The sequence below is a fragment of the Gymnoscopelus microlampas genome (assembly GCF_963454915.1).
Source record: "Gymnoscopelus microlampas genome assembly, chromosome: 23".
Taxonomy (NCBI): Eukaryota; Metazoa; Chordata; class Actinopteri; order Myctophiformes; family Myctophidae; genus Gymnoscopelus; species Gymnoscopelus microlampas.
The window spans coordinates 20,258,072-20,271,366 of NC_139960.1; the positions used below are offsets into that span (position 1 = coordinate 20,258,072).

The 13,295-nt window shown below is 41.2% G+C and overlaps 1 protein-coding gene across 1 annotated transcript; it reads left to right on the forward strand.

The window, feature by feature from the left end:
• The first annotated feature begins 3,438 nt into the window (after window positions 1-3,438).
• Window positions 3,439-12,633, forward strand: svopl (SVOP-like). Its single transcript, XM_084050242.1, has 16 exons — window positions 3,439-3,581; window positions 4,324-4,484; window positions 4,742-4,833; window positions 5,064-5,162; window positions 5,584-5,655; window positions 5,763-5,887; window positions 6,306-6,369; window positions 7,062-7,187; window positions 7,699-7,827; window positions 8,894-8,967; window positions 9,405-9,601; window positions 9,690-9,801; window positions 10,452-10,533; window positions 10,741-10,830; window positions 12,248-12,361; window positions 12,470-12,633. The coding sequence occupies exons 2-16, from the start codon at window positions 4,346-4,348 to the stop codon at window positions 12,479-12,481; spliced, it is 1,527 nt and encodes a 508-aa protein (XP_083906368.1). The 5' UTR covers window positions 3,439-3,581; window positions 4,324-4,345; the 3' UTR covers window positions 12,482-12,633.
• Window positions 12,634-13,295: the final 662 nt, after the last annotated feature.

Genomic DNA, 13,295 nt, shown 5'->3' on the forward strand with positions numbered 1-13,295 from the left:
TTCCTGAATAACATGAAGTTATGTGGTAAAATCCGGCGTGTTCATTTAAACCCGAAATATGTAAAATGGGTGTCTTACCAGGGATCCAATACCGGCTCTCCTACGCGAGCGCACAACATTTCTACAGCAACTGCTGAGCTAAGACAGTCAAACAGTAAGGGGCTGTTTAGGTAGGGTAGATATAATGCTTTGAGCTTTGTGCAATACCTCTTGTCAACCATTAGTCCTACCTGACCACTGGATCTAAATTTCTCAATAGAAGAGCAGGGATCAATCACTGCAGTTGTGTTAGTTATATTGTATAACATGCTCTACCATACAGATCAAGTACATTTTATTCACACAAAAAAGTACAAAGTTAAATGAACACTCCAGATTTGACTGTGTATACATAGAGAGATCAACATGCAATGCTGCTTGCCTTCAACAAAAAGAGGCAATGGTATGAGGTTGGTCAGGTTTATTGAATTGTATTTGCTAGGTCTCATGACAATGATGTGCTCTCTGTTTCCATCTGCTGGTTGTTTGGATGCATGGCTGGTTCCCATCTCTGATATGACTATTTTCTCTGTCGTGGTTTTTATGAATTTGGTCAGTATGTTAATGCCTAGGTCCATGGAGGACGAAAGAAGGTTTGCCTGTTCCAGCTCTTTGCTCTTTCTACAGCATGTTCGACTAAGTTTGTGGCTTTAGCTACTCGTGATGTGCCAGTTAATGTTGTTCTCAGGCATGCTGCTATAAAAAAAAAAGTTTTAAAAAGTGATGAGTTGTTCCACATTTAAGTCAAGAGTGAGCAAAGAGTGAGTAATGTTACAGTGCCATCCAACCATTGTTCCATCCAAGCACAGAGTACATTGTGATAATCAAATGGTAGGAAAAAAGATACACTATGTAAAACATCATGGTTTCTCTTGTTTTGCATTTTCAAATGATATTTTTGAATCTTAAAATGGCTATTATACTATATAAATGAAAGTGGGTATGGTGTTGTATAGAAAACATAATAATATTTTATTTGTGATCACTATTATCGACGAAGAAAATCACATCCAACGGAGGCTAAGATATCCCTCCCATGGACCAATTGCGAACCAGAACTCTTCCCCCGTCGGAGCAAATAACTTTCTGATTGGACCTAGCACCTGTCAGTCAAGTTGTAGGACTACACTTGTAATGTCACAAGTGTGTGACAGCCTACAGAATCTTAATGGTGCTATGACAATGACAAGCCCCTCTGTTCCTATATGCACAGAGGACTGAGGTGTGTCTACATCGATTAACTCACACTGTCACACCCTTGGAATACATGTGAGGAGGGGGTGACCTGACCTACAACATACACACATGCAATCACGCACACAAACACATGTAGTAGTCACACACTGCCATCATGAACACACCACGGACATCGGTAAACCTGACTGAATAGAGAATAATTCTCTTCTCACATCAAACACTGGATTGCCAGCTGCTGCTGTGCAGCCATCAGCATCTCCTGAATGTTTCCTAGATATCTGTGTTTTATAGACCTGCGTTTCATAGTTTTGTGTTTTCTAGATCCATGGTCCTCTGCGAGTATCCAACCAGGACCGATATGGAGTTGCCCCTCAGCACACTGGTGGTATTGAACCCAGCAGGCCTTGGATCTGGGTCAGTGTGTGGCCCTCACAGGAAAACGGCATCACACTATTACTTTCAAAAAAGCATACTCTTTTATTGTCAGTACCTAAGCCTGTGGCACACTACCAGTAGGTTTTGGTCCAGAGGCAGGTTCAAGAGCAGCCACAATGTATGTTCCCAAACTAGCTTAACAACTAATCCAAGTCTGTATTGTCTGTCTGACTGACAGGACCCATTATATTCACGACCCCCCCCCCCCTCTCTCTCTCTCTCTCTCTCTATTTTGTTCTCCCTCTTCTCTGGTGAGCTGCAACCCTGTGGTGTTTTAAAGTCTGAAAGATGTGATCAACAAACATTAAAGAAGATGTGTTAAAATGAGTTTGGTGTCAGTGGATTCATGGATTCATGGCCATTGGCCATTACCATTTTAGTAGAAATGGTGCCAGAAATGGTTGCATACGTACTGTAAGCCTGATTTATGCTTCATCGTACAATGGTGGTGTGTAGGCCTACTGAAAATAGCGGATCTACAATTGTAGATGGGCTGTTTTTGTTATGTTGTATGAGGAAATATAAATCAGGTATTAGTTATAGTGACAGCAACAATCTCATGTAACAGTTGTATTGCTGCCTCCATGCCTTTTTCCAAAAAAGTCATGGTACTATGATGACTGAGAGATGTTTACACACCTACAGGTGTTTACACACCTACAGGCATTCTCATAGCTGTAGGCTAATGTTTACTTGTGTAAATAGGAGGGTCACTGTAGGCAAAAGAAAACACACCCATTTCTGGACAGGCAGACAGATCAACACACTTGTTGTATACTGCACAAATGCCTTTATGTATGATAGAGCTGATAAGGGAGCTGATAAGGATCGTAAATCCTGCTCTATGTTAATTAGAACGAATTGTAGTTAAACAGCTGAAAACCCACTGTAAAAAGGATGAGACGAAATCAAAGACAGACACAGGCCGGTTCTCAAATTAAAAAGTTGACATTGTATTAAGAGGGAGAATCAATACACAAGGCACCGTACAGCAACAATATCTCTCTGACTAAACAGTCAATGATCACAACAGTTATACACAAATGAAGTTGTTATCAGCTCTGACGATGACATCTGGCCATGAGTAGCCTCGCTCGTAGGTTGAGAGAGAAGATGGCAAGCTGATGGTGTGACAGTTTGTTTATCTTGGACAAACAGCGTCCAAATGTCTCAAACAACACGTTGACCTCGGCTCTGACCGGCGTCGCTGGAGGTGTTGTTGCTTTGTCATAGATGGTCAAGTTAACTCCAATGAATGAGCTGTTATTGTATTCCTCCAGAGATAATCAGTGACCTCGGAGGGCCTGCGCTCTGTACAACACATGCAGTCTCTAGAGGAAAGGAGAGAACTGATACTAGGATTAGTTTTGTCCAACCTCGAATTTAATAAAATCATAAGATTGGTAGGCAGACTTGAGTTATGCCAAGATGGCACACTAAAATAGGTTATGATGGCAGAGTTAGACATTTTATATGAACGTGACATTGGGCCAGTTATGACACTAGACAAATGATTATTATAAAACATATCTAACAATGTACATAACTGTTTCAGATATATTTAATATTTGGGTGCTTTTTAGATAGTGGAGATTTTTTTTTTTTTAGGGACAACCCTTTTCAATACTTTCAATGCTCTCTCTCTCTCTCTCTCTCTCTCTCTCTCTCTCTCTGTGTTGTTAGGCGGGTCCAATAGGGGGCTGAGTCTAGTCTCAGGTTTCAGGGTGAGTGTCACTTCCTGATACACCTGTTCCTCCTCAACCTGACGAGCATTACAAACATTCTCACACCGGCTGAGTGACAACAACTGCTCTAACGTCGCCTCTCTCTGATGTACAATTACATTTATACTTACGAGACTGAACGGTAAATGCAGCGTGAGTTCAAGACTGAAGAACAATCAATCGTGTGTAAGTACATCTTGATAAGCTCCTTTCAAATGTCCCGCAATAACCAGATTTGTTGACTGCCGTGAGGAGCGCTCCAGAATAGATACATAGCCTATATAGGCTAAAATCTGAAAATGTTTTGTGCCAGTGACTGGTACTCCCCCAAGGACCACTGGTGGTCCCCGGACCACTGATTGAAAACCACTGATATAACATATCACAATGTTATGTCAGATCGGACATTTTCAAAATATTTTTTTTTTACATCTTATACATTTGAAAAAGTGTGAAATGGAAAAAAAAAGAAGAGTATTTTCTACTTTTGGTACTTTATTAACTCAAGTAAATTTTGAATTCCAGACTTTTACTTGTAACAGTATTTCTACATTGCAGTATTGATACTTTTACTTAAGTAGATATGTGAGTACTTTTTCCACCACTGGTTAAACGCTTTAAAACCACTGAGCTCAAAGTGCAGTCGTTTAAACTAATTTTATTCTGCCCTATGTTTTTGTACTTCTCATTTACGTTTTTTTATAATACATTTATCCCATTTTTCACAGAAAGGTATGACAGAAATGTATTCAAATAAAGTCTCATTTTAGTAGTTTTGATTTATCCATCCGTTTATTTATTCACACATTTTAGACTAGAGTTACTTACTAGCTAGCCTTGGAAACCCATGGCTTTTTTTTTGTTACAAAAGACTTACTAGCTGACTTTTTTTCCTCCTTTCTTTTTGTTTATATTTGTGAATGAATAGCCTACACAACGTTCCATCAAAGATGATGGAGCCTTGTAGTATGGGGGACTATATGAAGACCCAGCTGGTAAACGCTATCCAGCTTCAGGAGTTGGACGTGGAGTTGGAACAGAACCCTCACAAGAGGACACCATCATCACAAGAGGTCAGAAGCGAGAATGGTGAGTCCCTTTCACATAGATCTTTCAGTGGTTCTCAACCTTTTCAGGCCGTGACCCCCAAAATTGAACTGGGGACCCCCCACCCTGACAAACACTTGAGGAGTTGAGGCATTACATTTAGTGTGACTCGGTTCCACAGATAAATATTGTGAAAATAACAGACCACTGCTTTACATAATGTATTCTCCAATTGTTCTATCCTTGGTATCATCGATGTTGTCAGACTGATGGGGTGGTTGGTTGTCTTTGTGTTCCAGCGGAGCAGACGTACAGTGTGGAGGATGCTGTGGAGACCATCGGCTTTGGTCGCTTCCACGTCCTGCTGTTCATTATCATGGGCAGCGCAAATGTGAGGCTCTCTTTCAATCATTTCACCAGATTGGTGGTTTTCATTAGAATATACATGTGTTACTCTCTGCAGCCTAATAGCCATCTCTCCTTTTCCATCTCTCACTCTTTTCTGACTGTGTGTGTGTGTGTGTGTGTGTGTGTGTGTGTGTGTGTGTGTGTGTGTGTGTGTGTGTGTGTGTGTGTGTGTGTGTGTGTGTGTGTGTGTGTGTGTGTGTGTAATGTGTACAGATAATAGAGGCAATGGAGATTATGCTATTAGCAGTGGTATCACCTGAGATCCGCTGTGAGTGGCGTCTGGAAGACTGGCAGGTGGCCCTAGTGTCCACGGTGAGTGGTTTCTATTCTACCCAGTCACTGACTGCAACCGATTCTACAAATCCTTCTAAATCAGTAGTTCTCAAACTGTTTTTCGTGCCAATGACCCCCAAAAAATGTATTTGACCGCGGACCCCCCCATTTGAAAATGTTTTGTGCCAAGGACCCCCAGAAGAGAAGATTTAAGATTTAATAAAAATCAACACTTTCAAGATTTAAAAAAAAATGGAGATGTACAAGCTTATACTTCGACGTACATGTCACGTACAGTACGTTCTGAAAATCTTCGACCTATATGATGACATGCCAAAAAATTGGGATGCCCAGGTGAAAATGGTTAAGAGGCGTTTTCCACATTATTAGATGCTATATCAGATTATTTTGTAATCTACAGATTAGCCTGCTTTAACTTCCTTTGCACTATTGCACACAGATGGTGTTTTTGGGGTTCATGGTGTGTGGAGTGCTGGGAGGGTACATCGCAGACAAATACGGACGCTGGAAGGTCAGTGCTATGAATTTTAGACTGAGGAGGTTCCAGTCTTTAAATCTCAATATCTCTGTTTTTACATATTTTCTAATTGTATGTGTCCGTTTGTTTTTCCTCTCAAGGTGGTATTCTTTGGTTTTGTCTGGAGTGCCTATTTTTCAGTCCTCACCTCCTTTGCACCCACCTATGGTTGGTTCATATTCCTACGTAGCATGGTAGGCTGCGGTGTGGCTGGAGTGTCGCAGGGGTGAGAAAACAAACACACACACATGTTTGTATTGCTATGCTTGTGAGGACATCAACATTTTAGGACAGCAATTTTTTAACCCTAACCCCAAAAATTGCCGTTAGTGAGGTTGTAGATCTGCTATTTTCAGGGCACGACACCGGCATGCAACTAATAAATCAGGCATAATTCCAACCCCTAAACCTAACCTCTTGTCTAATTATAATCCTAACCAAACTGAATATTCTCTTCATTGTAAACCTAACTCTAGATTTGTATCCATAAAACAACCATTTCTCTTGTGAGAGTTGTCCTCACAATGTCTACTTCTCAAATTCTTTGGCCTTAACAAGTCGCATGTACGCACGGACACACAAAGTATATATTGTTTGAAAACATGCTCTTCTGGTTTTACCTAAATCTTTTTTTCTCTCTTCAGGTTTGTCTTGAAGACAGAATTCATCCCTGCTAAGTACAGAGCCTACTTGCTCCCTCTGGCCTCTGTAAGTAGTGATACCACCATTTGTATCTTTTTTTTTATGCCAAACATTACGTTAGTAAAATATATGTTTAAATAAGAGATGATAAGCCATGTTTCTAAACATTGACCTGTGCACATATTGATCACGCAGTGACAGTGCAACTAGGATAACTCCTTTTAACAGGTCGTTCATGAAAGTCCTTGCGGTCTTGTTTCCAATGAGAACCTGTGAGCAATTAGGGGTTAAGAGTCTTGCTCAGGGACAAATTTCATTTCATCGACACATATGCTGGCCTGGCCGGGAATCGAACCTGGGGCAACCAGGGCCTCTGGCTCCCTAGTATTTTCATGTCATGGACCCCCAAATTAATATGTATTTGTCCCTAGCCCCCATTTGAAAATGTTTTGTGCCAGGGAGCCCTGTACCAGATTTGGGTTGTTAGAATGTTTCCAAAAATCTTCCAAATATGCCACTTTTTATTTCAAGAGTTTTTGAAAATAACAGATCTACAAGCCCACAACGCATCGCGACGCATTGTGAGCTTGTAGATCGTAGATTTTCAAAGTGCTCATACGTCCTAGTCGCTTATTTTGGGCTTGTTTTCCTAGACCTAGTTGCTCATTTCTTTCACAAAATCTGGCAACACTGGCACCAACGACGCCAAAGATGGTCTCTGTGTGTCTGTCTGTGACTGTGTGTTTCTGTCACTGCAGATCTTTTGGATGGTAGGCTCCATGCTGATCATCATCTTAGGCATGCTTCTGGTGCCCACCCTGGGGTGGAGGTGGATGATCCGCCTATCAGTAGCCCCCAGTATCATCCTCATCTTTCTGTTCAAGGTGGGATTCTCTCAGGACGCCCCTATCCCCTTTGTTTTCCTTCAAACCCACCAGATTTCCCCATATCCCTACTAGGGTTGCAACTATTGATTATTTTCATAGCGATTAGTCTTTGAATAATCGAAGAAGCTTAAAAATAAACGGCGTTTCTCGATTATTCTTATGTCTTATGTATCAACGAATCAATTAACCACTGAAGCGTTGTTTTATCCTTCGTTGTCTGTGTGTTGTGTGGAAATAGCAGATCTACAAGGTCATAACGTGTCACATTGGGAAGTGTTGCGAGCTTGTAGATCGGCTGTATTCGCTATGAAATCTTTTTTGAAACTTTTCACCTATAATGTCATGCCCAAAATAGGGATCGATTATTTTATAAAATTATCAATTATCATTTTTCTTAAATTATATAATATATAATTAATTAAATCAATTGGTTTGATTAACTGTTGCACCCCTAATCCCAACCCTTTGGCTTCATCATGTCTGTGTGTCTGCATGCTTGTCTCTGCAGTACATCCCAGAGTCAGCACGCTACAATGTGTCTGCGGGGAACGTTAAGGGGGCAATGGAGACCCTCCAGAAGATTGCCAAGATGAACAACGCCTCCCTTCCACCTGGACGGCTGGTAGAACCTGTGGTGGTGAGTTAATATATAGATGATTTCAGCATAATTATTGTTGAGCAACATTTGCTTGTATAACATTAAAATGCTTCTTGTTATATATTGCAACCCCTTCCAACAGATTGAGAGTGAGACACAATTTGCGGGTAGTGAAAAGCCACAAATGAGCTTAATGCATACATTAAAAAAATAAATAAATCCATATTAACTCAGTTCGAATGTTGAAGAAGCTTTTTATTCCAACCGATAGCCATTTTAGAGTCATTAAGTGGTTTAAATTACATTACAAAAACAGCTGTGTTTGTATGTGTTTTCTGCTTGTAGACAACATTTGCATGTGTGGTTTTGGTTGGTCGTTGGCCACATTGTTCTCCGGTTTCACCCTCCTAATCACCGCCCATCAGTATCCATGTGCGTTTGTGTTTGTATACAACAGTATTCTTGCAATGGCTGCTAGCAGCAGAAAGAACACAACTTGCTAAAGATTTGAACAAATATGTTTATTATACAGTATATTATACTGTACACCGGTCCATGAATATGTCTTTGACTGTGTCAGGGACGGGTCAATGTCTCCATCTTATCCTCATAGCACAGGAATGTGGGGTGGGTGGAAAAGCTATAGTAAGGCCTCAAGGTCAGGAGTGTCTTTAGGCATTTAGAAGACGCATCTTTAAAAAAAAAGTTAATAACATGTCCGTAGCATCTGTGGGCAAGTAAACAGCATAATAACATGTCCGTAGCATATGTGGTGGACAAGTAATCAGCATAAATCTATCTAAATGTACATTACCCATACATCCATCTTCAACTGCTTATCCGAAGTTGGGTTGTGGGGCAACAGTTCCTGAAACAAGCTACAGATATCCCTTTCATGGGCAACATTATCCTCTTCATCCTGGGAGATCTCGAGGCGTTCCAAGGCGTGCCGTGGAGATATAATCCCCCATTTGGTCCTTGGTCTGTCCCGGGGCTTCCTCCCAGTGAAAGGAATACATGTACATGCCGTTTACTTGTATATACTTTTGGGTTTTATGTGTTTGATGACCCCATCCCTGTTGTGTATATCATATGTGTGTTTTAGGATGAGAGGGGCAACTGGCGTATCCTCGTCAGTCCAGCATGGAGAAGGACATCTGTAATACTGTGGTACACATGGTAATGCTCCAATGCCATATATTGTAGTTTATTATAGACTATTGTTATATTTTTTACAAGACCGGCGCCATGCAAGTCGGGAACGATGCAATACACGTTGGCAAGTCTGATGTACTTGCTGTACCCGTTCCACTCAATCGCATTTTGTTCGCTTTCTTCACTATGACCACAGCTCTCGTAGTTTCTGTTCCATTGCACACACTGCCACTTAAATTGGCACCGTGGCACAAATGAACACACAGACAGACATACACAGACATGCACACACACAAACAGGTTTTGTGAATTAATAGAAAGATGATTATTGTCATTATTATCGTTAAATCTAGTTGAATAACATATTGCATATTGGTATATATAAATCTATAGAGAATGCTTGTGTTTATGTGCTCACATTTGTGCATTTTCTTGGACGCTTGTGTGTTCTTGCATGTTAGGTTTGTGGCTTCCTTTTCCTACTATGGCTCTGTGCTGAGTAGCTCAGAACTACTTGAGAAAAACCTGCTGTGTATAACGGACGCTGGTGCGGACCACCAGGTCAAACACCGCCATGAGGACGGGCTATGCTACTGCATCCCCTTTGGAACCAACGACTACAACACGCTCCTCATCAGCTGCCTCGGGGAGGTTGCACGTGAGTGAGGGGTGGGGGTTAAAAAGTTGCCATGTCCAAGAGGAATAGCTGAACCCCCTCCTCACTCCCCCTCTTTCTCTCTCCGCAGTTATCCCTGTGAACATATGCTTGTTGAATGTGATTGGACGAAAGTTGAGCCTGACGGTGCTGCAGCTCGTAGCGGCCATGTTGTTCATGCTGGTCAACATCTGCACGACCATGTAAGACCCTCAAACAGTGTTAATTCCGTAGACTAAAACTATGACGAGAAGTGTTCGTCGACTACCTTTTTTCACTGACGAAAACAAATTTTCTTTTTTACCAAACCTAAGCGCTATGATGACTAAAACTATGACCAAATATATTGACAATTTTGTCAACAAATAAAACTAGACTAATATGTTAGGGAGGGACTAGTGGACAAGAGTTTGAGTAAAACTAAGATGAGCCATTTCATGCTTGCAGGTGTGAACCAATCTACAAGCTCTCAATGCGTGTAAATCGGGCATTACGGCCTGCCAAAGTACATATGATATTTATTCAACTAAAACTAAAACATTTCAGATGACTCAAATATGACAAAAACTAAATGGAATTTTATTCAAAAGACTATGACTAAAACGAAGTAAAAAAATGCTGTCAAAATTAACACTGCCGTCAAGCCCGATTTATACTTTGTTGTACAACGGCATCGTGGCGTAAAGCTAACAACGCGTCGTGGAAGCAATGTGTTGTGAGCTTACGGATATATTTTTCGGTCGTACGAGCATGAATTAGGCATCACTCATTGACTTTTCGTGTGTCTACAGTACATTCTGTGGTCCCATGTTTCTCTCCCTTCATTTCCCTTTGTCTCTTTGTCTTCTTCTAGGGCTGGTTTTACTGTGCTGCTCTTGTTGCTCAGGTCTTTGGTCTCCATGAATTTTAATGTGGTGTATATTTACACTGCAGAGGTATGAATACAAGGAATTTATTGTTCAGTCTTTAATACTGCATGCATGCATACTAGTGAAGGACTTAAATGATTTGTCACAGCAAATGTTTTAGGATATTTATATATTATTATTATTATTATTATATGTCACTTTACCATGTGTCCATGAGCACTAGTCCACAGCCCTGTCGCTCTCTGTGTTTTACACTTAATCTTTCTGTCTAAGGTCTATCCCACCATAGCGCGGTCTCTTGGAATGGGCTTCTGTACCTCCTTCAGTCGTATTGGAGGCATGATCGCACCTTTCATAGCACAGGTATGTTGGTGCCCCCCTGGTCATTTCTGTTCTGTGACTTGGACAAATCACATTTTTTGTATAGCCCTTAATCACTGTTACAGCATCAATGAGCTCTACAGGCTCACATGAACACAGGAAACACATTACAACCCCCTTTACTGGAAGAGAAATGGGAGAAACCTAAGGAAGGCTCACAACAGAGGGGCACCTTCTTCCCATGATCTAGTAGATGCCGGAGGGGCAATATGCAAATTCAAAACAAACAATAAAAGGTTTAAATGGGGTGTACTGGGGAGTGTATTGACCCCATGCTACTTTTGTTACAAGGGCCCGGGTTGGAATCTGACTCTCGGTGTCATGTCTCGCGTCTCTTCTGTCTCTCTGCCATTATAAAATATATGTTGCTGTTTGATGCAGGTCAGTTGAGGACATACGGCCACAAACGAGGCTGAAAGGGAACCGCAGTACAGTCAGTGGGGTCAGTAAAGTCCACAGAGGATTTGGCGTAATATATCGTTGCTGTCGGGCAGAAACCTCTTATCTCCATATTTTTTAGTTTCTTCGTAAATTAACACCCTACTTGATAGCAGTGGTTTTCAACCTCTTTCGCGTAAAGGACACCTAAATGGACACATATTAGCCCACGGACCCCCATTTGAAAAGATATGCCAGGGACTCAACCATTTTGATTTCTTGGTTGTCTTAATCTACACTGTATCATCAGCATTGTTGTTGATTTAACTCTGAGAGTGTACAAATGGAACCAAATGGACCCGTTAGGGTCCATTTGGTTCTATTTGTACGCTCTCAGAGTTACAGACACACAAGGGTCAATTTAGTTTCTAACTATTCATTTGGCTGGGGACCCCCTGGAACCCCCTCAAGGACCACTGGTGGTCCCCCGGACCACTGGTTGAGAACCACTGTACTAAAGCATCAAAAGTAGCAGATCCACAAGCTCAAAACGCTGCGCAAAGCGATGCGATTTTAGCTTTTTGTTCTGCTACTTTTGATCTTTTTGAATTTGAATCCTGAAAATTAACGGTTTTGGACATATGAGGTTTCCACCCGACAGAGACGATATGATGCTGTCTGATGCAGATCAGTTTAGGACACACAGCAGCCACGGTGGAGAGTAGAAAGGGAACCACAGGGCCACCAGTGGTAGAAGGACGATGCAACCAGGGACGTAGGGTTGTACATGGCCTAGATTATATATATAAAAACATCTTTCACATAGACATGACACTCAGACAAGGACGACAAAACACAGTGATGAGACACAGAGGGGTAAGTAGAAGAATAATTAAGCCCTCTGAGTGTTCTACTCTGATGTCACAACACAACACCTTTCCCCATGTCTGGTTTAAATCCTTAGAGAAGCAAGCTCTTTTCAATAAATGTACTGACTAAAAATGTCTTTATTGTTTTACAGGTGTTGATGTCACACTCTGTAATCTTGGCCATGACTCCCTTCGCCCTGGCCTGTGTAGTGTGTGCAATTGTAACCTTTCTCTTGCCATTTGAGACCAAGGGGAGAGCACTACTGGTAACACATCACCCATTTTTCCTCCAACATTTTGGCATATCTTTATTTCCCAATTGATCTGTGATCCAAGGAATGATTTTAATGTTTGGACTTTCCATTTCTTTGCAGCAAAGTTCCTGATGTTCACATTGATCTTTTATTTTGTAGCATATGTATTATTATTATTATTATCTTCATGTAATGTACAGTTTGTTGTTTGGTCTATTAAACGTTATACTGTCAACTGACTGGCGGTCTTGATTACCAGCCAGGCAGTATGACAACATTTTTAAGTTTTGTGTAATGTTGTGTTTTATTCAAATCATTTGAGACATAAAAGAATCACAAACAATTATTCAACGTCCTCTAATTTGAGGGCGGTTAATGTTTATTGGCAGTGCAATTGATGGGTTCATAGAAAACGTCACAAGAACCCTGGCATTTTACATCACCATTTTATTTTCGGTCTATACATCCCATCCAGTCTACTGTATATGGGTCTCCGTTAAATTAAGGGGAAGAGAGACATTTTCTTGCTGTTAGATATGGCTTGTCATTGAGTAAACTTGTACATTGTCCGCTGAATATTGTTCTCATACCCACATCAGGGAAGCTGTATACACGGCAACAGTTTAAGCTCAACCGTACTTTTCAGAATCTTAGTGCTGAGAGGATGTTTGAGAACGTCTGCATGGAACTAAGACAAAACACTGCACTGGGTAGTTGCCTGCCTACCACCCTCAGTCTAGAGTTCTGTTTCTTCAACACTAGATGGAGACATCTACGGGGCGTTCTGTTGCATAGACAACAGCTAAATCGCAGCAGTGGATTACCTGTGTGAGGGAAGGAGAGTGTGGGGATTATTTAAAAGAAGAGGTGTTAATGCCGTCCGACACATTCAATTCTACTTAACATGCGCAATCCTCTTTGTGCCGTGCCGTGGCGTGCTAGTGTG